The 24,595-nt window shown below is 38.4% G+C and overlaps 1 protein-coding gene and 1 long non-coding RNA gene across 2 annotated transcripts; one reads left to right on the top strand and one right to left on the bottom strand.

Moving 5' to 3' along the window:
- Nucleotides 1-2,368: 2,368 nt before the first annotated feature.
- Nucleotides 2,369-3,163, top strand: LOC113758240. Its single transcript, XR_003466640.1, has 3 exons — nt 2,369-2,471; nt 2,569-2,644; nt 2,740-3,163. It is a non-coding gene; the product is annotated as an uncharacterized LOC113758240 (long non-coding RNA).
- Nucleotides 3,164-3,732: 569 nt separating this feature from the next.
- On the bottom strand, nt 3,733-7,392 carry LOC113758241 (putative disease resistance protein RGA3). The gene has a single exon (XM_027301191.1). It carries the CDS (start codon nt 7,390-7,392, stop codon nt 3,733-3,735), a length of 3,660 nt encoding a protein of 1,219 aa, XP_027156992.1.
- Nucleotides 7,393-24,595: the final 17,203 nt, after the last annotated feature.

The following is a 24,595-nucleotide window of genomic DNA, read 5'->3' as shown; positions in this document are numbered from 1 at the left end:
GTTTTATGACGTCGAAAACAAAAAGATCGCTATGAAGAATCCCAAGTTCTAAGAGTCTGAAGATCTTATAAGTATTTGCATTTGTAGTCATGATTTTGATTGAACAGAGTACTTGATTTCAAACTTGTGAGATGAGTTTGATGGTTTCGAAATGCTGATGGGAGGTCGCGGTGTAATACAAGATTTATAGCTGCTTTTATTGTATACTTCTACTGGAAAATTCTTCAGTTTGTCAGACTTCAATTCGCCTATGTGTTAATGTTTTTACTTTTCATTTCATGTTCCTTTTTCCTCAATGACAAACTGTTCGGCAAAACCTTTGTACCATTAGGTACTGATTTCTGTCTAACTTGGGTGGGATATAGTGGTCAACATTAAGGTATATGTTGGAACAAGATCGATGAATTCGTCGCAGGCATTTAGTATCACCATAAATGAATATGGATGGTTATTTAATTGGATGTACAAAGACAGTGGTCTCTATGGGTTCGTTTCTTTCAAGAAGTCCTCTAGGTGTAAAAGCAAGTATCAAGAGCAACTCTTTCAATTTAATTTGAACTAGTGTACCGCTTATTAGTTTTAGTAGTAGTTATTCATTAGCTGGAGAAATTAATTTTTGGTTATTGGTTGATTACTTAAAATTCACAGGATTTCTGGTCCATAGGTCAAGCTATCATTATTCAATTGCAACTGAGATCTGTATGAAGTGCTTTTTATTCTTAGTTATCATGTATTTGTTCAAAAGTTTTGTTCTATAAATTAGTTTTTGAGAAATCTTGAGTTTTATATAGTTGAAGTGGAAGGATCATTTATGAGGGTTAGATTGATAATTGTTGTCGTATTTATGATTGTATTGTTCTTTCCATTTGTGATGGTTATTTATTGTTATCATATCTATATTTCCACGTTCTCTGCCTCCGTTCTAATTTTCTAGGTGTCAGTTTTCTAAATTTGTGATTATACATATTTTAACATTCCAAGCTATTGAATTTTCCTGGAGGATGGAGCTATTTGTTAAGATCAGGAATAACTTTTGCATTGCCTTGATCTTTTATTGCCAAGTATCTTTGGAGTACTTCTTCCTTCTCTTAGGAATTTGTATTGTTCCTTGGTTTACAGACTTAAAATTCAGTCATGATCCTTAAGTCTATACTCCACAGCTTCATCACAGGAAACTCTAGCCAGAACTTTCAAGTATCACATGAATTGACTTATTGCATCGATGTATACCTGGAATAGTTTGAGTGACAATGTTAGGAAAGAGCAGCAAGAATATGCTAAAAATATGCTGTCCACAATGCTAAAGGTAAAGTTGACGTAAATCAAGCTTTTGGCATTCAAGGAAACTGATTTTGCTGTTGTGGTTCAAGCTCTTGTATCCTTTCTTCAAACATTACCTAGTTAAAATTTCCTTGTGAATTTGTGTCCTATATATAATTTCTTATAGAGATTTAAGTGATAAATGCTGTTCATTAATTAGGGACTGTGATTATATTTGGTTAAAGAATATTGTGGATTGTACATCAAAAAATAAATAAATTATTGAAATTTAACAGCCTGACTCAATTCTCCAATGCTCATGCTTCAAAATGTGCTTCATGTGTAAGTCTTATGGTAGGGAAAGATACTTTTGCAATTAGAAAAGTGCTGATAGTTAGGTACTTGGGCTATATGTTAAACATTTGACTTTGATTCACATGTCTAGAGTAAAACTGAACTGGAATGAGTATCCTAAGTGTGTGTCATTGAAAGGAGAGAGTAGGAGAGAATCTATATATAGTGTGCTTTTCATCATGTCTATGTCATATGCTTTAGAAGTTTTCCTATTGTTTAAGAAATAATTTTGTTCAATGTTGGAGTTAATAACTGATCTCAAATACCAACATGCTAATATTGTGAGATGTTTTATGTTAGTTCAGCATTTTTCTGCTGTCTTGCATGGCAAATTCCTAGAGAATAAATTCTTGTCTCCAACTTTGCTTAGGAAGGTCAACATTTTGTGTTTCAATGCCATAGTAAGTTGACCTTTCTGTAACTTTCTGGTGCACATTAGTTGATTTGGACTCTCTGGGTAGTTCACTTCTTGGTGTTCTCACAAATCTATTCTCTGTCTGCTTTCATCTGGTCCAATTGAGTTCATAGTCTGAGGTTTTGTATGGCTGTCAAACTTTTCATTTTCCATTTATTGTTTTCATTTTTGGATAATGTTTGGGAAGATCATACAATCTAGAATATTATCTGTCTCTGTCTTTCTCTCTCCTGTCCATTCTGTGACATTCCAAAGATTAACGACAACTCTTAGCTTTGAAATACTAAATTAAAGCAAATTTACAATTTTGTTGGTTCTTTCAAGCTTTATCTCTTTTGTATTGTAATCAAGCTTCTAAAATTGGAAGGTGACATGAAACACATTTCAGGCTGATAATTTTACAAGATGCTGGCTAGTCCTAGGCAGATGCTTTTCTGTATGGGTATGATTGGATTATCTCATGCTGACTAAATTTTGTTTATGAAAAAATCTATGATGTGGTGTGGTGTTTACTGATACACATACTATCTATGTTGCAGTTAAGGACTGGTTAAAGCGATTTCAATCATTATGACTGTCTTACTACAAATAGTTGGCAAAGGTTTCTCCTCATCGGTACAGATCGGTACAGAATGTGAGCTGTTTTTTCCCCACTTGAATTTTGTGCAGATCCCTGAAACTAATTTGCCTTTTCAAATTTGCATCTATAGCTGATCCGGAACTTGATTACTGCTGAGAAGATAGAAGGTAGTTTCGGGTGAGAAGTCATGATGGGAGTCGGTCACCTCTGTCAAGACATTCAGTTGAGTTCCAATGGAAGGCATGGCAGCAAAAGCGACAAGAGCTGAGTCACGAATGATAGAGTTTGATGAAGAAGACATATAATGTGATCATACCTCACCTTAATAGTGCTGGTCATAGCATTGATATATAGTATTGATGTCAAACCAAGGCCAACATCAGAGAAGAAACATTAAAAAAACCTTGGAAAACGAAAGACTCCTCTGTTTTTGACCACTGAGCAATTTGATACCAAAAGTCACAGCTATTACAAGCAAAGGAACCACAAGAATATGCAACATATGAGGTAAAATGATCTTTTGGTTACTTTGGTTTCTGACACATTGTTCCTGCATAATCTTGTGTTCGTTCTTTACCCATTGCATGCTCTGATATGCAGTTCATTCGTGACATTCAATTGCTGATAACTAAGAAACTGGTTATTCCTGATATATAGTAGCACAAGAATCTAGTATGATATTTAGCCAAAATTGAAGGTTAGCATTCTCATAGTATTGAGTAAAAATTGATTATAGGTAGATATTTCAGCAAGTTCATGTATTAGCGTGGGATAGAAATGGAGTTGACTATCATTTACAAAATCAAGGTTAACGTTCTTATAATATTGGGTAAATTAACTGGTTATGAATTCAACTAAGATACAGGTATTTTGTTAATCGCATATGCAGCTATATCGTTACCGAAGGTTGAAGTAATTGAAATCAATGTTAAGAAGTAACTTTTAATGATCATGATGAAGCAACTTTTATTTCAATTCTCTTGAAACCCGTTTACACACACCAAAAAAAAAAAAAAAAAACTTGGTGCTTAATAATAACAGTCTCCAATGTAAATGAAACTTGAAAGAGTTGCATAGAAGGCTAGGAAAAAGCAACTGGAAATTGGATCTTACATTACAAACTTCAAGAATATTTGCCATCAGTTTGGAATCCTGGAATCAATATTCCTGAAATGTGAGAAATCTTGCACCACTCTGGGTTGGAGTCACTCCGTGGATAGCATCTCTGCGTTAACAAGGGGCAGTCTATAATATACAATTCGCTTAGTTTGGTGAGTCTTCTCATCTCTATCTGAGGAGGAAAATGCTGTAGGATTGAGCATGCACGCAGATGTAGTTTTTCAAGAGACAAGAGCTTCCCAAACCAATCAGGCAAAAATTTTACTCCAAAATCATACAACTTGAGTTCTTCTAGTGCAGAGAGGTGCTGAAGTTGGTCAGGCAGAGATTCCCAGTGAGGCTGCCCATACAAATGTAATCTAAGAAGGGAAGAGGATAGATGTTTGAAACCACTGAAGGCGTCTCTGAATGAACTAAACTCCATGGTATCCGAGAAAGCACCTATTGTCAAATGCCTCAAGCTTGTAAGACAGCAAATCCCGTTTGGCATATTGGTGAGTTGCACACAGTGGGACAGCCACAAATACGAGAGAGAAGGTGTTAGCTCTAAATCTTCTAGAAATGAGTTGAGATTGGAGCAGTTGGACACCTCAAAGTGATCAAGAGAAGCGGAGGACTTCATTATCTCACTTGACAAATTGATCAAGCCATGACATTCCGAAATAACAATCTTTTGTAGGGAGCCGAGTAATCTGCTAGGAATTTGAACTGACTTCAGCTGACTACATCTAAGTATATACAGTGTCTCAAGTGACCCAATGCCGTTGAGATTATGTGTTTGATGATCAATGCTGCAATCTTGGCTGTCAGAAACAAGGTGTTTTAAATCAAGACAATCAAATAATGATAGCTTTGTAAGATTGGCGTTGTTGAGTAACAACCAATCAGGAAGACAAGTAAGCCCTTGCACTCCATGAAGCAGGAGATGTGTCAGAGTGATCACTTTGCTGCAAATCTTTGTTACTACTGGCAAACCGTGGTTGATGTAACTGATGGCCAAGTCCTTAAGACTTGGGAATTGAGTTGGAACAGTGGTTAATTGGGGACACCGATGAATATTTAACACCTCAAGGATAGGAAACACTACCACACGATCTGTTGGAATTATCTCCACTGACAATTCCATCCAGTGTTTAAGATTTTCAATGTCATTGAGGATAAGATATTTAAGTGCCGGAAACAACCTTGTTACTGCTTGACCACTGCTATGGTTGCTGCTGGATGCATCAGAATTATCAAAACCATAAAAGGAAGGCCCTATGCATGTTATGTTGTCCAGTCCTACCAACTCAAGATATTGCAGAAAGGGCAAATGTCCAAGAGCAGGTATCTCTTTGCATCTTCGGCAATTTCTTACTTCCAATTTCACTAAGTTACGAAGATCTGAAATCCAAGATGCTAGTTGGTTTCCCATGAAATTTTTCAGAATCAAGCCTTTCAGATTTGGGTGAGGTTTTAGGCCTTCCAATACACCAATCGCTCGGTTTGTATCTATTTGGTCCTCGCACCATGCAAATGTCAACTCATGGATGTTTGACTTCTCCAATAAATTTGCACACTCGGCTTCTTTTTTGCAATTGACCAGCTCAAGATTCCGTATCTCTAGTCTGCCAGTTAGGTTCTTTAAGTTTCTCAACTCTTCAATTTTCCAACCCTTTATTTCACCTACATTGAAGAAGGGTAGTTTTCGAAGACAAGCCAACTTCCCCAACTCAAACGGCATCCGACTACTGCAACTGTCATCGGTAAAATAATCAAAATGCCTTAAGCTTATCAAATTCTTGAACTTCATAGGAAACTCTCTCAGGCCATAGCAATCTCTGGCTCTCAATGTCTGCAAGTTGTAAAGCTTGCAAATAGAGTTTGGCAAGCCTTCAATTGGTGTATCAGACAGATCAAGGTATCTTAAACGAAATAACTTGCTAATGGACTTAGGAAGCAAAGTCAGATCTGTTGAAGATAAGTTAAGAACTCGCAAAGAGATAAAATATGACACATCTTCAGAAATATCGTATACTGAAAATAACGATCTTATGTATCTGAACCTCTTGTTTAGGATGGATGGTGTTTCTTCTCCACAGTTCTCCAATGCAAGATGCCGAATAGGATGAATGTCATCTTCATCGCGTTGAGAGTTTTGCATGGATTGCGCTAGATCATGCACAAGATCATGCATTTTACAAGAGAGAATGCGATCATACTCATCCCATTCTACATCTTGGAACAAGCTATTCTGCAGTAAAATGTTGAAAAACATGTTGCCAATTTCCTCCATATCCATGCTTCTCGAATGTGTTTGTAGAAATCCTTCGGCCATCCAAAGTTGGATTAGTTGGTCCCTTTCCATAACAGAATCCTTAGAGAAAATTGAACTATATGCAAAACATCTTTTAAGATCTGGGCATGGAAGATTATCAAAGCTTAACTTCAATATGTGCATCACGTTGTTTTCATTTTCAGTTAAACCTTGGAGCCCCCTCTTTAAAGCTGAAATCCATTCTTCTCTTCTCTTGTTACGCAACATGCCACCTACTGTACATGCAACTAATGGTAAACCTTGACATATTTGTGCAATCTCCAATCCTATGGCTCGGAACTCTTCCAACACTTCGTGTCGGCCAATTGCTTTCTCTTTGAATATGAGCCAACATTCATCATCTGATAGTTCTCCTAAAGAACAATGAGAAGATGATGTCGCCATAATGGAGGCCACCTGGTGCTTGCGGGTGGTCACAAGTATGAAATTTCCCTTGGTTGTGTTGATACCTTTTAGTGATCCCATAAAATCATCCCACATACCAAAGTTTTCATTCCAAACATCATCCAAGACCATGAGGTATGTCTTGCCTTCCAATTTCTCTTGAAGTTTTCTAGTTCTTGCTTCTCGACTCTCTTTTTCAGTCTTCTGCCCCAATGATTCTAGAACCAATCCGAAAAGCCTATTCACATTAAAATTTTCAGACACGCATACCCAGATCTTTTCATCAAACTGATTTTGAGTTTTATGATGATTGAAAATTCTTTTAGCCAACGCTGTCTTCCCAATCCCACCCATTCCAACTATGGGAATAACTGAGACAATTTCATCACTCTTTGCAGTCAACTTTTCTAGTATGTTTGCTATATCATTATCTCTTCCAATAAAAGTAGAACAACCATTAGTAGAGTCAGTCTCTCGATTTAACATGATGAATCTACTAGGAAAAGGAAGTGATGCACTTGCATTTGCACCTATTTGTGAAAGAAAGCCAAAGTTCTTTGCATCTTCATTTATGCTTTTCAACTTCACATTCATTTCATGAATTTTCTTTGCCAGTTTGACATGTTTGCATGGAACTGGGCTTAAAATTGAGAAGAAGCATACCTTGTGCTTCATTTGGTTTTGAATCTGAACCTTTTGTCGAAGAACATCATAATTGAACTCATCCAACACATCATCAGCATCAAAAGCCACATTTTCAAGCTTCTCTAACCAAAGCTTCACAGCTTCTTCTCCAACTTGTCGCCTCTCTGCATCATGAAGGACAGCCTGGATCATGGACAATGATTCCTTCAACAGCTGCATCCCCTTTTTCAAACCGACCAAATGACAGAACTCTTCACTGGCTATTGAAATAGCCTTCTCTCCTAGAACTTTAATAAAGGAAACAAGCGTTGCCTCCATATCTAACCAGTAGGAGTATCCTGTAACACTAAAGCTCAAGAAATTGCTAGTAGCTCTAACCTGAGGAGGTTGATGGAATGAATACAAGGGAAAGTGAGAGCAATGAAGTTTAACAAGACGAACACATCTTTGAAAGAGAGAATGGGGAATGCCTCAACGGTTTTGACATAAAATCCATATAAAATACTAGGTAGTGTTTTACTGTTTGTTTGCGTGTGAATTTCCACTATTGGATGCACAAATCATAGCACAAATTATCCTTTTAAAGTCATTAGAACAGTCGATAAATCTGTGCTCTAAACAATATTAACCTTGTTATTTCAAAGCTGGCCAATCAACGGATTTCTTGTGACGCGTTTAATAACAGTTAGGGCTATCGATGGCATGGCAGATGAAATGTGAATGGTATCAATTAGTGGTGGACTCAAAAGTCTTCTTTATGATAAATTCCTAATATGACATAAGCTTACCAAAGACTTCTTTACGAAGGGAAACTTACCAAAGAATTGACTTCATGTGCTGAGTTTTGTGGCAAGATTTTCCTGGAAATGTGCAAAATGTTTTTAGCATGACTTTTTGACATAAAGTTCAAATGGTTTTATGTTTTGAGATTGCAATAATTATTAATGAAGATAATTACCGACACAAAGCTCTTTTAAGGACTTAAATTCTTTTTTTTTTCCTCTCCTCTTATAAAAGTTTTAATATTCCAATAATAGAGCTTTAAAGCAGTTTTTAGATGTCCATGTACATTGATAATTTTATTGAATAACATAAATTCCATGAAAAAGACTAATTCATTCTAAAGTTAATTGATAAATTATAGAAATTTGTTTTATATAAATATTGGAGGCCAAAACTATATTTCTCTCTTTATTTTTTTTTTTAAGAGGACCTTAATGGTTTTTCGTTATTAATGCCATTGATGGCATGCAGATGTAATGTGAACGTTGTGATCAATTAATGGTGGACTCAAATGTCTAGTCAACAGCTAGAATCACATAGACATGCCAAAGACTTGACTTCATTACTAGAGAATATATATATATATATATATATATATAGGCATTTTTCTGGAGAGACTTACCAAGACTTGACTTCATGTACTATGTTATGTAGAAAAGATTTTTTCCGGAAAATATGTAAGGCAAAATGGAAAATGCCTCTTAACTTGCAGTTAGACTAGAGTTGCAAACGAATCGAGCCTCTCGAGTTAAGCTCGACTCAAGCTCGATCAATATCGAACTCGAGTCGAATTCGAACTGGCTCGAGTCGAACTCAAACTCAAAATATTAAACTCGTTAGGCTCACGAGATCAAGTATATAACAAATCCATTTTCTGCATAGCAGTCTTGAATTATTGAATTTCCCAATCACTTAAAAATCTCAATGTAACTCCATCTGGATCGATGCAGTTTATTTACAAAAGTTGATTGAAATTGGTTCTGACGGTTCAGCTTTGTCATAAATGTGTTTTCTTAAAAATTTGTCGCAAAACTTAATTAAAAGTGAATCTTAATCTTCTGGCAGTGAATTGAGGACAGTTTGAGCGTCATATCATAATTAGCTAAGGTTAATATACTGTTTTCGATCGCTCAAGAAATTGAGGGGGAAAAAAGGGTAAAGTGGCTTTAAGCGAAAGAAAGAGAAAAAAGTACTTCCGAAACTCACGTGATCCATGCTCTACCTTTAATGCATAGGATAAGAAATGTGCTGTGTTTGGGCACCTTTTAAATTGTGACTTTTAGAGAAAAAATTTTGAAATATTTCCATGACACATTTCTCTATTCATTTTGGTACAGTATATTTTCCAACGAAGAAACCTTAAAATTTGCAATTCAAACATGCATGCAAACGTTTAAATTTACTGCAAGAGTTGTCTGCAAAGTTTAATGTTTTATAGAAAAAAACCTTTCAAATTAAACAATCTTACTCGCAAAGTGAATTCCCTCATTATTTCCATTATCCAACAACTCTAAGCTCAGGCAGAATTTACATAAACAATTCAGTTCAATTCAATGCATTATTACCCAGAATGCTTAAGTATATGAATCACATTTATGGACGAGTGAGCCCAAGATTTACTGACAGGCTTTGGCTTTTGCACAGGTGATTGTTGATTCCTGAAATCTTCCCGATGAGAAAATTTTCAAGTTTGAGACTAACCACAATAAGCAAGTGTAACCTGGGACACCGAGATAGCAAGTGTATTTGGACAATAGATTATTTGAAATAATTTCTTTTGAAAAAACATTGTAGCAATTTTTATGATGTAATATAATTGACATAAAAAAAATAGTAGTTTGAAAAATTTTAAAAATTTATTGAAAAACATGATTATAGTGGAATCAAATAATTTTTTGCAAATAAGAAGCTATTAGCTTCATACAAAATCCTCGCCAACTTTGGTGACACATCACACGTAAGCGAAAGAACTATGACATAACATTTTTTATTTTTAGATGATGATGATTTGCAACTATATTTGAGAATTAAGTCTACATTTCAGACCACTTACAAGCTGAATAACAGTAACCAAAGAACCAAACTAGTCCTAATCGCGTCTATACCTGTGTAAGGAATGAAAACCAAAAGGCTAAAGTAAACTGAGAATCCTCCGACTGAGCAATATAAGAAAGTACAACCAGCAAAAATTGAAAGAATGGATTAAACGCCACAATTAATTACAGTTCAAATAGGGATAAAAGAAACGCATTATGAAATTAACCGGTCCTGCTAAGGTTGCAGTTGATAATGGCCAGCTGTAACTAGGATAAGTGGTGAAGTAGCGCAGGTCGCAGCTTGTTGATTCAACCATTTCACAATAGATTGAGTGCATGAGAACTGGAAGTCTACCTGTTTGTGGCCTTTATTCTACTGATGATGAGTCATTGAGTCACTTATATTTTCAGCTGTCCATATTTAGCCTTTATCTGGGAGCAGTTGTTCATAAAGGTGTTTGGTATTTCAAGAAAGCCATTGACTGGGGAAGAGTGTTTTTTTTTTTTTTAGGAGTGTCCCACAGAGAGTAGACTCCGTAGACTATTCTCCCACCTTCCACAACTTGTTGGCAGCAAGGTTCGAATCAAGGACCTAAGCCCCATCTTCAGCAACCCCAGCCACCAGACCAAGCTCCGGAGGGCCGGGGAAGAGAGTTGAAAAGATCAATAAACATTGTTCTCAGGGTTCGTGTTTGCAGCGCTAGTTGCAGCTACACTTTTATTATGCAGTAGCAATATTAGCAAGTGCTGTATCCTCCAGAGCTGATCATCAAGCATATTTTGAGGGATTTGAAAAGTATTGTAACAGGAATGAAGGAGATTGATCGAAAGCAGGACAATATACAGGTTTGTCTTGAGCTGGGAATCCCTTTCTGTTTCTGGTGGTTGAAATTATTCATGGCAAATGGCTTGCATTTTGGAGCTTTTCTTGGCTGAAGAAGATAGGCTAGGGGCTGAGTTTTATTGCGTAGACTAGAGCGTGGATTGGTCAGATTATAATCTGTCATATTATGCATCGTATAGAGAAGTGTTTAGGCTTTCATAGCTTTCTCTTCAAAAAAATTTTTCTTACATGTTTAAGGAGTATGCTCTCATGTAATGTGCACTTTGTTGAAGATATAAATAATGAAAACAGAAAGAGAAGAATACAGTTGAGCTACTTTTTGTACACTTGTTCTTTAAGAGTCTTTACCTTTGTTTACTAGAAAAATGTTACATGTACGTTTAGGAAACATACAAGAATTGAATAAATAGTGCAAGCATTTCAGGATTTCAGACTGTTGAAAACTAATGAGACTGAAAACAACACCATTAATCTAGTTAAGCTTCCCACTATTTCAGAAAGCAAAAGCTAGAGATGAACTGAAAGATTTAAAAGGCAATCGCAACTTCTGGAGATTCTGTTGCAGATTCAAGAAAAGGGTTGTTCTAGTCCAGTGGTCCAGGAACAAGGCGCAGCAAATTTACCTCATATTTAAGGCTTCATTTGGATGGATAGAAAATGGTGGAAAAGAAAGGATCTTGAAAGAAAGTCTTATCATTTAGTTCCTTTGGGAGTTATAATAAGGATAGAAAAGAAACAATGAACGGATAAAAGCCCCTCCAATTGGCCAAAAATTTTTTGCCCAAAATTTGGGAGAAAAGGACGGAAACTTCTTGGGCGCCAAAACTTATTTTCAATATGCCATTTTTTGTCCTTTTAAAAACTGATACAAAAATTTGTTATTTCCAATGTGTCCTAAAGCTGATTGTAAAGGCATTGGTGCAGAGCTCTTCTGAGTCCTATACTTTCAATTAGTATCAAAAAACAATTGGAGGGTTAATAGGAGCTCTTCTCAGTCCTATACTTTCATCGATAATTTTGTCTTTTTTGTCTATATTAGTTAGAATTTTTTAGAAAGAATCATAATAAAATTGATGTTAAGTTGCTTAAAAATACAATACTTAGTTAATGTATATTTTCTTTTTGTTTTGTAATAATTTTGCTTTCTTTAAGCATATTGTTAATAAAAAATCAAAGCCATATTTTGTTTACAAGGATAATAATAAAAAGTAAGAAAATCTGTTGTAGGTATAATAAAAGGTAAAAAATTTCATTTAAGAAAATCATTCCCATAAAAAGCTAATATTTTTATTCGATAAAGAAAACACATAAAGAGCTAGTAGTTTATGGGGAAAAGGGTTTCCTTACTTTTTTTATATGTAACTATCAAGCACTTATTGTTTCTTTTTTTTTTTAAGTCACTTATATACGATTTAAAATGTAAACACTTAATTATGTATTAAAGACTTTTAAAACTTGAGATATAGACAATTGGTTGTAATACAAGAGTTTTCTTATTTCATATATTTTGCTTTTTTCTCTATAAAAAAATGCACAGGGCATTTTACATCTCCATCGTGCGAAGCGCGTTTATGCCTCCTAATTTGGATAACAATGCTGATCCCATAAAGGCATGCATAGATAGAGACACAAAAAAGTTTATCATGCTTGATGTATTAGAAATTTGTCTTGCACCATTTTGGAACTCAACTTATGATTGTTTTAGAAATTTGTTTTGCCCAAATATGATGTTTATTGAAACAAGAAAGCAAATTTGTGGACTTTGATTTAAAAAAATGAAAGGGCAAATACATAAAAGTGTATCCTCATAAGATCCTTTCTTTCCATATCTCTACAACTCTCAGATAGGAGAAAGATGTTTCTTTTCTTTTCTTTCATTGAACTCCCAAACAAAATATGCATATTTTCCCTTCTTTTCCTTTCTTTCCTTAAGTTATCTTTTCTTTTCTTTTCTCTTCCTTCATAAACTCCCAAACTAAGCCCAAGTCCTTGTTAACTGAAGAGGTGATTTCCGGTGGGTAGTAGAACCGACCTAAAACAGTCATCTCTCAAGTGAAGGGTGATGAATCTGCTTATCCGAAGTGAATGACGGGGCTCCTCCCCTGGAATCACTCCGACGATCAAATCAGTATATTGGAGGAATAAAGCGTAATGAACAGTGAAAAGGCAATAGTGTGCTTACTTGTTGGGAGTGAATGGGGGGTATTTATAGGGCAGGAATGAAGGACAGGAGGGTGGGCTCATGTTAGTGGAACCCACGTCCTGGCCATTACGGCTTTGTCCCCTGCCAGGAGGTCTGACTCTGACACTGTAGTAGTTAGGACTTGATGACGGGGAGTCTTGTGCAGTAGCCATTAAGAGCATCAGGTGCTTTTCAGATAAAGCACTGGTTCCATACTGTGTCAGGTAGGGTTGACATCATCAGCGCGCAGCCGAAGTGGAAGGCCTGAGGTGCAAAGGTCATCCATGCTGTAGGCCAGAGATCTGGCCGAACCAAGGGGTCATGTTCAGGTCATGACCGCGTTTGAGTGACGGCTGAAGTGAGTAACCTCGGCACCGCGGGAGTGGCCGAGGTGAGCATCCTCAATAAGCCTCCCAAAGCCTCGGGAGCTCAGGGGCTCATGAGGTACCGAGACTTTCTTGTGTCGAGATCATTCAGATTCTGGAACCTGAACTTGTTCTGGAAGATGAGGGGGTGCGACATGTGGGCAGGTCAGTTGAAAGGACGGAACATTAATGGAGAGAGAGAGAGACACGTCCTTTTGAATTTGAACGTGGCCGCCTCTTCGCATTCTTGCCGCCTCTTTGGATTCCCTCGACCCTCTATAAATAGGGGGTCCTTTTCACCACACTATCCATCACTTTCCATCTTCGCATCAGACTTGCAAATTTGTGGGCGTTGCCGAGATCAGTTCCTCCAACTGAGATCACAGCCGAAGTCTTCGTCCTTGTCCAATTCCACAGTCAATAGTAAGTATTTCCTTTTCGTATTATCTTTCATATATGGCCAAAACAACTAAAACCCACAAAGAAACTGTGAAGCTAAGCTACCAAGCCGAGGAAAGGCCTGACCCTTCAGAAGACACAACCTCGCCCAGCTCTGAGGAGTCAACATCTAGTGCTGCGAAGGAAACTGCCGAGGAGGAGACCGCCGAGACAGCCCCGGAGTCGGAATCCTCCAAAATGAGCGAGGGTGGTTCCGAGATCGTATATAATGACGATCTCGGAACTGAAATACCCCACGATGAGGGCGTGCTGGAGCCGGTCGCTCCAAAGGATGTCGCTGAAATAGATTTCGGTAAGATGCCGATGTTTAGGAGTCGCGTCGAGAGAGACAGGAACGAAAAGGTGATAAGAAAATACCTCTTCAAGCTGGGGTATCTCATCAGGTCACTTGGGCCGAATGACTCAGCCGAGAAGCCCCCAATAGGCACTGTGGCGATTTACTTTGTGAGGACCCGTACTTTTCTTAATTGCACGTTTTCTGCATTTTCTTTATTAGAAAATTTTTCTAGAATAATTTTATGAGTAAATATAGTTTTTAAATGATTTTTTCTAGTATCGGTTAGTTTGTGAGAAATTAAGAGTGTATACCGGATGTGGGACCCACTAGGGCGAAAAGTTCGGAAAAATTCGACCAATTAGGTTAAGTTCCGGATACTGGGTGAAATTTATCGGGTGTTAAGAGATAAGTAGAGGATGAGATGTGATTGATGTGAGAGGAAACAAAAGGATAGAAATGCATTTAATGGAGTGACAAGTGTCACACTTCCATTGGTTGAAGCCTAAGACAACTATTCACCTTTTTGACCTTTCTTTACCATTTGATTAAATATCTCAAAATTGACCAAATATTCACTCTTTCTTTCTTCATGTTGGCCGGCCATCTTGAGCTTAAGAGGGAAGAAAACTCTTCAAACTTTTAGCTACCATCTAGTGCAAATCATCCAAACCAATTGCTGAAATTTGTTTCTACTCCATAAAATCCCTCCATTTGGTGCTAGTAAGTGATTTTGTGAAAGTGTTCAAGGAAGCTAAGGTGTCCCACAACTCCTTCTCTCTTGTTTACTAGGTAAGTGGTGATTGAACTTCCTCCTACACTTAATGAAGCTTAAGATGTGCTTAGTGGTAGCTAAAGTGCTGAAATTTGTGGTTTATTTCTTGGTTTGAGATGAATTGGTGAAGTTTTTATTTTATTGATGAATTTTCTGGTTTAATGTGATCATGATGTTGTGGTTATCTATGATGGTTGGTAATGAAGGGTAATGACTCTAGTAGGTGTATATGATAGATAATTGCAACCAATTTTGGGTTTGGAAGGAAATGTGAAAAGTTAGGGTTTCATATCCCCTTTTCTGTCCGGTTTTGTATCATATGGTTAGAGGCCGAATTGGTCTTGGCTTAAAACATGAAAGTTGTAGGTATTGATGTGTTTGAAGTGCATGTAAAATTTCAGGTCATTTGGAGTAGTGTAGAGTGAGAAATGTCGATTTTACTGTTGCTGTTCTGGGTTCTTCAGGATGGCCGAACTGCGTTTGTAATTGGCTGTTTTGACTGGAATTGCTTTGGATTTGGTGGTTGAGGTCTTCTGATGTAATGTAGCTTGATGTCCTAGCTACCATATGCCTTTGGAATTTCTGCATTTGGACCTGTTTAGACTGAGTTGTACTGATTACAGCATAGTGTAATTTGTAAACCTGCAATTACGGTTCTGGTTTGTTATTTGGCATATTTGACTTAGTTGTACTGGGATTTGGACTGAGTGACCTTCTAAATTGTTGTAGCCCTGGTTCTTAGCTTCGAAATGGTGGGTCTTACACCCTAATCCGATAATCGTAGCGCCAATGGTGCCAAAACCGCAAAATGGTGTCACAAACTGTTTTTATCCGGAAATGTTTCTAGCTTGATTTTTGTATTTATATGACTTTAAGCCTAGTGAACGGCTTTTGGACATGAGATTATTCTATATGAGATGTTGGAACTGTTTTCTGGAAAATAGGTAAACACAAGGGACATGCCGTCCGTTCATCTTCTTATCATGTAAGCAAGTTAAAGTGCTTTGGCGAATGTATTTTGTGACGAATTGGACGTATTTACTGAAAATGTTACCGGCTCTTTCAAAAGGTGGCCGAGGGCTAAATTTCTATTTGAACCTGTATATTTCAGCTTGGCAAATAAAATGATCATTTTACCATTCTAAAAACCTAATACCTCTTTAGGTTGGTTTATGAACCCTAGTAATTCCCGTCCACGGATCCATATGCTCTATTGACACTTTAAAAGTCATTTTATACGTTTACTCGCGAGTAGTCGGGTAATTCTTGATTTCATCCAAATCATGCTAGATGGATTGTAATGTGTTCTTTGTTTACTTTTAGGTTTCATTGGTGATTGAGAAGTGGACGTTATTTTGCGTGTATAGGTGAGTGTTCCCTGTTTGATATGTTTCATGATTATATGGTTGGTATGAATGATTGATAACATGTTATATGCTTTCAATGATTGTTAAAATGAGTTTTCTAGGCAAGTGTGTACTTTATCGCACTCGGCCCAAACGATTGTGAAATTTTCAATGATTGAATGATTGAAATGTTATTTGTGCATGAATGTAAGCCTTTTGGCTGAACTGGCCATTGTCCCTTGTTACCGGTCGTCTCGAGCCAGAAGCGGACTCGGTCGGGCGATTAGGGACCTGGGTGAACGTTTTGGTATACTCGAGTATTAGCTTGTAGGTTGGTGGAGGTTGGTGGAGCCTGGTGAATGAATGAATGAACGAATGAATGAATGAGGGTTTTACTTATATACAAATGCATTTTCAAATGATTGAAGGTATAAGGGAACGAAAGGAGAATGAATGAACGAATGGCTCCTTGTGAGCACGTATCCTTTTAATGACGGTGTTTATCGCTTTCTTTTGTATTTGAATGATTGGTAACATGTAATGAATGCATTGAACTTCTTGTTTGCCTATGTGTTAGGAACCTCACTGAGCTTTCCAGCTCATCCCTTTAGTTTTGTTTTCCTTAACAGGGGAAGGCGTGCAAGGACGAGAGCCTGTATAGACTAGCTGGGTCTAGCCTTGGTTTTCTTTTGTCATGGTTTTCGCCCTAGTGCTTGGCACGGGCTGGTTGTATAGTGATTGGAGAACCTCTGTATATTTGACGGTTGTACTTCTTCTTGAGATATTATTGTATATACGTTTTGTTTTAAGTTGGATCGTGGTTAGATGTTCTTATGGTTGCTTGAAGTGATCGACTGAGTCCCGGCGAGAGCTGGGCAGGCAGTCCGCCGAACCCTTTGGTTCGCCTTAGGGGAAAGTGGGGCTGTTACAGTTGGTATCAGAGCCTGCTTCGCGTGGTCTCTGCGCGGAGTGAGCCTGGACTGAGTGGTGAATAGGTATGAAGGATTAAGTGCTCGTTCAAGCATAAGCTATGAGTTGTGAACGTTATAGGCCTTAAATTTTCCTGTGGAATCTGAGGACCATAGATAGGTACGTCTGGGAGGAATTCCGATTGTAGATGGTTTACTCTTGGGACTGGCCAGCTCGAGAGGTGAATTATCTTATTTCGGATTCTCGTACCCGCGTACTCCAGAGTTGAGTTAGTGCTAAGTATTTGAGACTTGTATTGTGGGAACATGAACAGGCTTTGTTCGACTGGAATGAGTACAAGAGGTTAAGGGATATCTGGTGTGAATAGTAAGTGACGTGAGGGACCGGACGGGGTTACCTTAGCTAAGACTGGGACGACACATCACCTCCTCGTTTGATTCGCCTATATATTCTTATTATATGAATGTTTGCCTGACTTGATATGTACTTGTGTATTTGGTCATCTATTTTGTGATATGTGGAGTGTTAAGTGCCTATATGTTTACTTGTGTACTTGGTGCCTCAATTTTGGTTACTTTTGAGTCACCTTATTGCATTTATTCATTCAACTACTTTTGGAAAAAAAAAGAGGGAAGGAAAAATATGGACGGGAGACGTAGTCAGGGACGTGGTCGAGGCCGTGGAACTAAATGGACCCCAGAACCTAGAGCAGAAAGGGAAACGTCCGCTGAACAAGAACAAGGACCGAGAGTCGCAACCGGAGACCAAATGGCGACGGCAATGCAACAAATGACGGATATCTTGGCAAGATTAGTAGATCAACAAAATCAAATACCCGTAAATCAACCCAGGAACCCTGAGACGGGTGAGGATAAGGCTCTGGAGCGGTTTCAGAAGTTTGCACCTCCAAAATTCGCTGGAGGGCTTAATCCGGATATCGCTGAACAGTGGCTAGAGGCCATGGTGAATATATTCACAGCTTTGAATTACACTGAACAGAGGCAGGTGAACTTCGCAGTGTTTCAATTTGAGGGACCGGCCCGGGCATGGTGGAACGTAATTAGAACAAAGTGGGAAAGAGAACAGACTGTTTGGACATGGGCGAATTTTGTAAGAGAATTTAACGAGAAATACCTCCCACCCTTGGTTCAAGAAAGGAGGGAGGACGAATTTATTGGACTACGCCAGGGGACCTTAAGTGTGGCTGAATACGAAACGAAATTCACCAAACTATCCAAGTTTGCTTCAGAATTAGTAGCCACAGAACCGAGAAGAGTGAGACGGTTTATACAGGGACTAAATTTGGACATCCAAGAGGCGTTGGCAGCAGCGCAAGTGAATACATTTACGGAGGCCCTTGAGAAGGCTCAACGAATCGAGAATGCAAAGGCACAAGTAAAAGCCTCCCAAACACGAAAAAGAGGTGTAGCTGGTAGTATGAGTGAGGAACCAAGTGACTCTATAGTCCCTTCCAAAATGCAGAAAACAAATTTTTTGTCTTACCCACCATGGACAATAGGGGCGGTAGAAAAAAAGTCTACTAAAGGGAGCCAAATCGAACCTAAGGAAATTTCTCAAGAAAGCCAAAAGATGGTTTCTCACCTGACTTGTGGCTATTGCGGAAAGGCCAATCATACCGAGAACGATTGTTGGCGGAAAGGGCGGAAGTGCTTGATTTGTGGGAGTGGTGAGCACCAAGTTAGCAACTGTCCGAGGAGACAGTCACGCGAAGGTAGTATTCCGCAACTGGAGGGAGCTAAAACAAAACAAGCAAATGAAAGAGGGAACCGAACTAGTGGGCCAGCAAAAGCTTATGCGTTAGGCACCCAAACAGTTCCGGACTCGTCTGAGGCAAATGAAGGTAAAAAAAATTTCGAGGACGAAATTTCTTTGAGGGGGAGAGAGTGTGAGGACCCGTACTTTTCTTAATTGCACGTTTTCTGCATTTTCTTTATTAGAAAATTTTTCTAGAATAATTTTATGAGTAAATATAGTTTTTAAATGATTTTTTCTAGTATCGGTTAGTTTGTGAGAAATTAAGAGTGTATACCGGATGTGGGACCCACTAGGGCGAAAAGTTCGGAAAAATTCGACCAATTAGGTTAAGTTCCGGATACTGGGTGAAATTTATCGGGTGTTAAGAGATAAGTAGAGGATGAGATGTGTTTGATGTGAGAGGAAACAAAAGGATAGAAATGCATTTAATGGAGTGACAAGTGTCACACTTCCATTGGTTGAAGCCTAAGACAACTATTCACCTTTTTGACCTTTCTTTACCATTTGATTAAATATCTCAAAATTGACCAAATATTCACTCTTTCTTTCTTCATGTTGGCCGGCCATCTTGAGCTTAAGAGGGAAGAAAACTCTTCAAACTTTTAGCTACCATCTAGTGCAAATCATCCAAACCAATTGCTGAAATTTGTTTCTACTCCATAAAATCCCTCCATTTGGTGCTAGTAAGTGATTTTGTGAAAGTGTTCAAGGAAGCTAAGGTGTCCCACAACTCCTTCTCTCTTGTTTACTAGGTAAGTGGTGATTGAACTTCCTCCTACACTTAATGAAGCTTAAGATGTGCTTAGTGGTAGCTAAAGTGCTGAAATTTGTGGTTTATTTCTTGGTTTGAGATGAATTGGTGAAGTTTTTTATTTTATTGATGAATTTTCTGGTTTAATGTGATCATGATGTTGTGGTTATCTATGATGGTTGGTAATGAAGGGTAATGACTCTAGTAGGTGTATATGATAGATAATTGCAACCAATTTTGGGTTTGGAAGGAAATGTGAAAAGTTAGGGTTTCATATCCCCTTTTCCGTCCGGTTTTGTATCATATGGTTAGAGGCCGAATTGGCCTTGTCTTAAAACATTAAAGTTGTAGGTATTGATGTGTTTGAAGTGCCTGTAAAATTTCAGGTCATTTGGAGTAGTGTAGAGTGAGAAATGTCGATTTTACTGTTGCTGTTCTGGGTTCTTCAGGATGGCCGAACAGCGTTTGTAATTGGCTGTTTTGACTGGAATTACTTTGGATTTGGTGGTTGAGGTCTTCTGATGTAATGTAGCTTGATGTCCTAGCTACCATATGCCTTTGGAATTTCTTCATTTGGACCTGTTTAGACTGAGTTGTACTGATTACAGCATAGTGTAATTTGTAAACCTGCAATTACGGTTCTGGTTTGTTATTTGGCATATTTGGCTTAGTTGTGCTGGGATTTGGACTGAGTGACCTTCTACATTGTTGTATCCCTGGTTCTTAGCTTCGAAATGGTGGGTCTTACACCCTAATCCGATAATCGTAGCGCCAATGGTGCCAAAACCGCAAAATGGTGTCACAAACTGTTTTTATCCGGAAATGTTTCTAGCTTGATTTTTGTATTTATATGACTTTAAGCCTAGTGAACGGCTTTTGGACATGAGATTATTCTATATGAGATGTTGGAACTGTTTTCTGGAAAATAGGTAAACACAAGGGACATGCCGTCCGTTCATCTTCTTATCATGTAAGCAAGTTAAAGTGCTTTGGCAATGTATTTTGTGACGAATTGGACGTATTTACTGAAAATGTTACCGGCTCTTTCAAAAGGTGGCCGAGGGCTAAATTTCTATTTGAACCTGTATATTTCCGCTTGGCAAATAAAATGATCATTTTACCATTCTAAAAACCTAATACCTCTTTAGGTTGGTTTATGAACCCTAGTAATTCCCGTCCACGGATCCATATGCTCTATTGACACTTTAAAAGTCATTTTATACGTTTACTCGCGAGTAGTCGGGTAATTCTTGATTTCATCCAAATCATGCTAGATGGATTGTAATGTGTTCTTTGTTTACTTTTAGGTTTCATTGGTGATTGAGAAGTGGACGTTATTTTGCGTGTATAGGTGAGTGTTCCCTGTTTGATATGTTTCATGATTATATGGTTGGTATGAATGATTGATAACATGTTATATGCTTTCAATGATTGTTAAAATGAGTTTTCTAGGCAAGTGTGTACTTTATCGCACTCGGCCCAAACGATTGTGAAATTTTCAATGATTGAATGATTGAAATGTTATTTGTGCATGAATGTAAGCCTTTTGGCTGAACTGGCCATTGCCCCTTGTTACCGGTCGTCTCGAGCCAGAAGCGGACTCGGTCGGGCGATTAAACCAATTTTGGATTTGGAAGGAAATGTGAAAAGTTAGGGTTTCATATCCCCTTTTCTGTCCGGTTTTGTATCATATGGTTATAGGCCGAATTGGCGTTGGCTTAAAACATGAAAGTTGTAGGTATTGATGTTTTTGAAGTGCCTGTAAAATTTCAGGTCATTTGGAGTAGTGTAGAGTGAGAAATGTCGATTTTACTGTTGCTGTTCTGGGTTCTTCAGGATGGCCGAACTGCGTTTGTAATTGGCTGTTTTGACTGGAATTGCTTTGGATTTGGTGGTTGAGGTCTTCTGATGTAATGTAGCTTGATGTCCTAGCTACCATATTCCTTTGGAATTTCTGCATTTGGACCTGTTTAGACTGAGTTGTACTGATTACAGCATAGTGTAATTTGTAAACCTGCAATTACGGTTCTGGTTTGTTATTTGGCATATTTGACTTAGTTGTACTGGGATTTGGACTGAGTGACCTTCTAAATTGTTGTAGCCCTGGTTCTTAGCTTCGAAATGGTGGGTCTTACACCCTAATCCGATAATCGTAGCGCCAATGGTGCCTAAACCGCAAAATGGTGTCACAAACTGTTTTTATCCGGAAATGTTTCTAGCTTGATTTTTGTATTTATATGACTTTAAGCCTAGTGAACGGATTTTGGACATGAGATTATTCTATATGAGATGTTGGGACTGTTTTCTGGAAATTAGGTAAACACAAGGGACATGCCGTCCGTTCATGTTCTTATAATGTAAGCAAGTTAAAGTGATTTTGCGAATGTATTTTGTGACGAATTGGACGTATTTACTGAAAATGTTACCGGCTTTTTCAAAAGGTGGCCGAGGGCTAAATTTCTATTTGAACCTGTATATTTCCGCTTGGCAAATAAAATGATCATTTTACCATTCTAAAAACCTAATACCTCTTTAGGTTGGTTTATGAACCCTAGTAATTCCCGTCCACGGATCCATATGCTCTATTGACACTTTAAAAGTCATTTTATACGTTTACTCGTGAGTAGTCGGGTAATTCTTGATTTCATCCAAATCATGCTAGATGGATTGTAATGTGTTCTTTGTTTACTTTTAGGTTTCATTGGTGATTGAGAAGTGGACGTTATTTTGCGTGTATAGGTGAGTGTTCCCTGTTTGATATGTTTCCTGATTATATGGCTGGTATGAATGATTGATAAAATGTTATATGCTTTCAATGATTGTTAAAATGAGTTTTCTAGGCAAGTGTGTACTTTATCGCACTCGGCCTAAACGATTGTGAAATTTTCAATGATTGAATGATTGAAATGTTATTTGTGCATGAATGTAAGCCTTTTGGCTGAACTGGCCATTGCCCCTTGTTACCGGTCGTCTCGAGCCAGAAGTGGACTCGGTCGGGCGATTAGGGACCTGGGTGAACGTTTTGGTATACTCGAGTATTACCTTGTAGGTTGGTGGATGGTGGTGGAGCCTGGTGAATGAATGAATGAACGAATGAATGATTGAGGGTTTTACTTATATACAAATGCATTTTCAAATGATTGAAGGTATAAGGGAACGAAAGGAGAATGAATGAACGAATGAATGAACGAATGGCTCTTTGTGAGCACGTATCCTTTTAATGACGATGTTTATCGCTTTCTTTTGTATTTGAATGATTGGTAACATGTAATTAATGCATTGAACTTCTTGTTTGCCTATGTGTTAGGAACCTCACTGAGCTTTCCAGCTCATCCCTTTAGTTTTGTTTTCCTTAACAGGGAAAGGCGTGCAAGGACGAGAGCCTGTATAGACTAGCTGGGTCTAGCCTTGGTTTTCTTTTGTCATGGTTTTCGCCCTAGTGCTTGGCACGGCCTGGTTGTATAGTGATTTGAGAACCTCTGTATATTTGACGGTTGTACTTCTTCTTGAGATATTATTGTATATACGTTTTGTTTTAAGTTGGATCGTGGTTAGATGTTCTTATGGTTGCTTGAAGTGATCGACTGAGTCCCGGCGAGAGCTGGGCAGGCAGTCCGCCGAACCCTTTGGTTCGCCTTAGGGGAAAGTGGGGCTGTTACAGTTGGTATCAGAGCCTGCTTCGCGGGGTCTCTGCGCGGAGTGAGCCTGGACTGAGTGGTGAATAGGTATGAAGGATTAAGTGCTCGTTCGAGCATAAGCTATGAGTTGTGAACGTTATAGGCCTTAAATTTTCCTGTGGAATCTGAGGACCATAGATAGGTACGTCTGGGAGGAATTCCGATTGTAGATGGTTTACTCTTGGGACTGGCCAGCTCGAGAGGTGAATTATCTTATTTCGGATTCTCGTACCCGAGTACTCCAGAGTTGAGGTAGTGCTAAGTATTTGAGACTTGTATTGTGGGAACATGAACAGGCTTTGTTCGACTGGAATGAGTACAAGAGGTTAAGGGATATCTAGTGTGAATAGTAAGTGACGTGAGGGACCGGACGGGGTTACCTTAGCTAAGACTGGGATGACACATCACCTCCTCGTTTGATTCGCCTATATATTCTTATTACATGACGTTATTTGGTGTATTTGAGCATATGAATGTTTGCCTGACTTGATATGTACTTGTGTATTTGGTCATCTATTTTGTGATATGTGGAGTGTTAAGTGCCTATATGTTTACTTGTGTACTTGGTGCCGCAATTTTGGTTACTTTTGAGTCATCTTATTGCATTTATTCATTAAACTACTTTTGGAAAAAAAAAAAGAGAGGGAAGGAAAAAAATATGGACGGGAGACGTAGTCAGGGACGTGGTCGAGGCCGTGGAACTAAACGGACCCCAGAACCTAGAGCAGAAAGGGAAACGTCCGCTGAACAAGAACAAGGACCGAGAGCTGCAACCGGAGACCAAATGGCGACGGTAATGCAACAAATGACGGATATCTTGGCAAGATTAGTAGATCAACAAAATCAAATACCCGTAAATCAACCCAGGAACCCTGAGACGGGTGAGGATAAGGCTCTGGAGCGGTTTCAGAAGTTTGCATCTCCAAAATTCGCTGGAGGGCCTAATCCGGATATCGCTGAACAGTGGCTAGAGGCCATGGTGAATATATTCATAGCTTTGAATTACACTGAACAGAGGCAGGTGAACTTCGCAGTGTTTCAATTTGAGGGACCGGCCCGGGCATGGTGGAACGTAATTAGAACAAAGTGGGAAAGAGAACAGACTGTTTGGACATGGGCGAATTTTGTAAGAGAATTTAACGAGAAATACCTCCCACCCTTAGTTCAAGAAAGGAGGGAGGACGAATTTATTGGACTACGCCAGGGGACCTTAAGTGTGGCTGAATACGAAACGAAATTCACCAAACTATCCAAGTTTGCTTCAGAATTAGTAGCCACAGAACCGAGAAGAGTGAGACGGTTTATACAGGGACTAAATTTGGA

This window comes from Coffea eugenioides, unplaced genomic scaffold (genome assembly GCF_003713205.1).
Source record: "Coffea eugenioides isolate CCC68of unplaced genomic scaffold, Ceug_1.0 ScVebR1_42;HRSCAF=223, whole genome shotgun sequence".
NCBI lineage: Eukaryota > Viridiplantae > Streptophyta > Magnoliopsida > Gentianales > Rubiaceae > Coffea > Coffea eugenioides.
This window is presented reverse-complemented; position numbering and strand designations above follow the sequence as displayed.

What these genes read in the sequence shown, in the direction of transcription:
- LOC113758241 (XM_027301191.1), bottom strand. Translation starts at nt 7,392, where the DNA reads ATGGAGGCAACGCTTGTTTCCTTTATTAAAGTTCTAGGAGAGAAGGCT.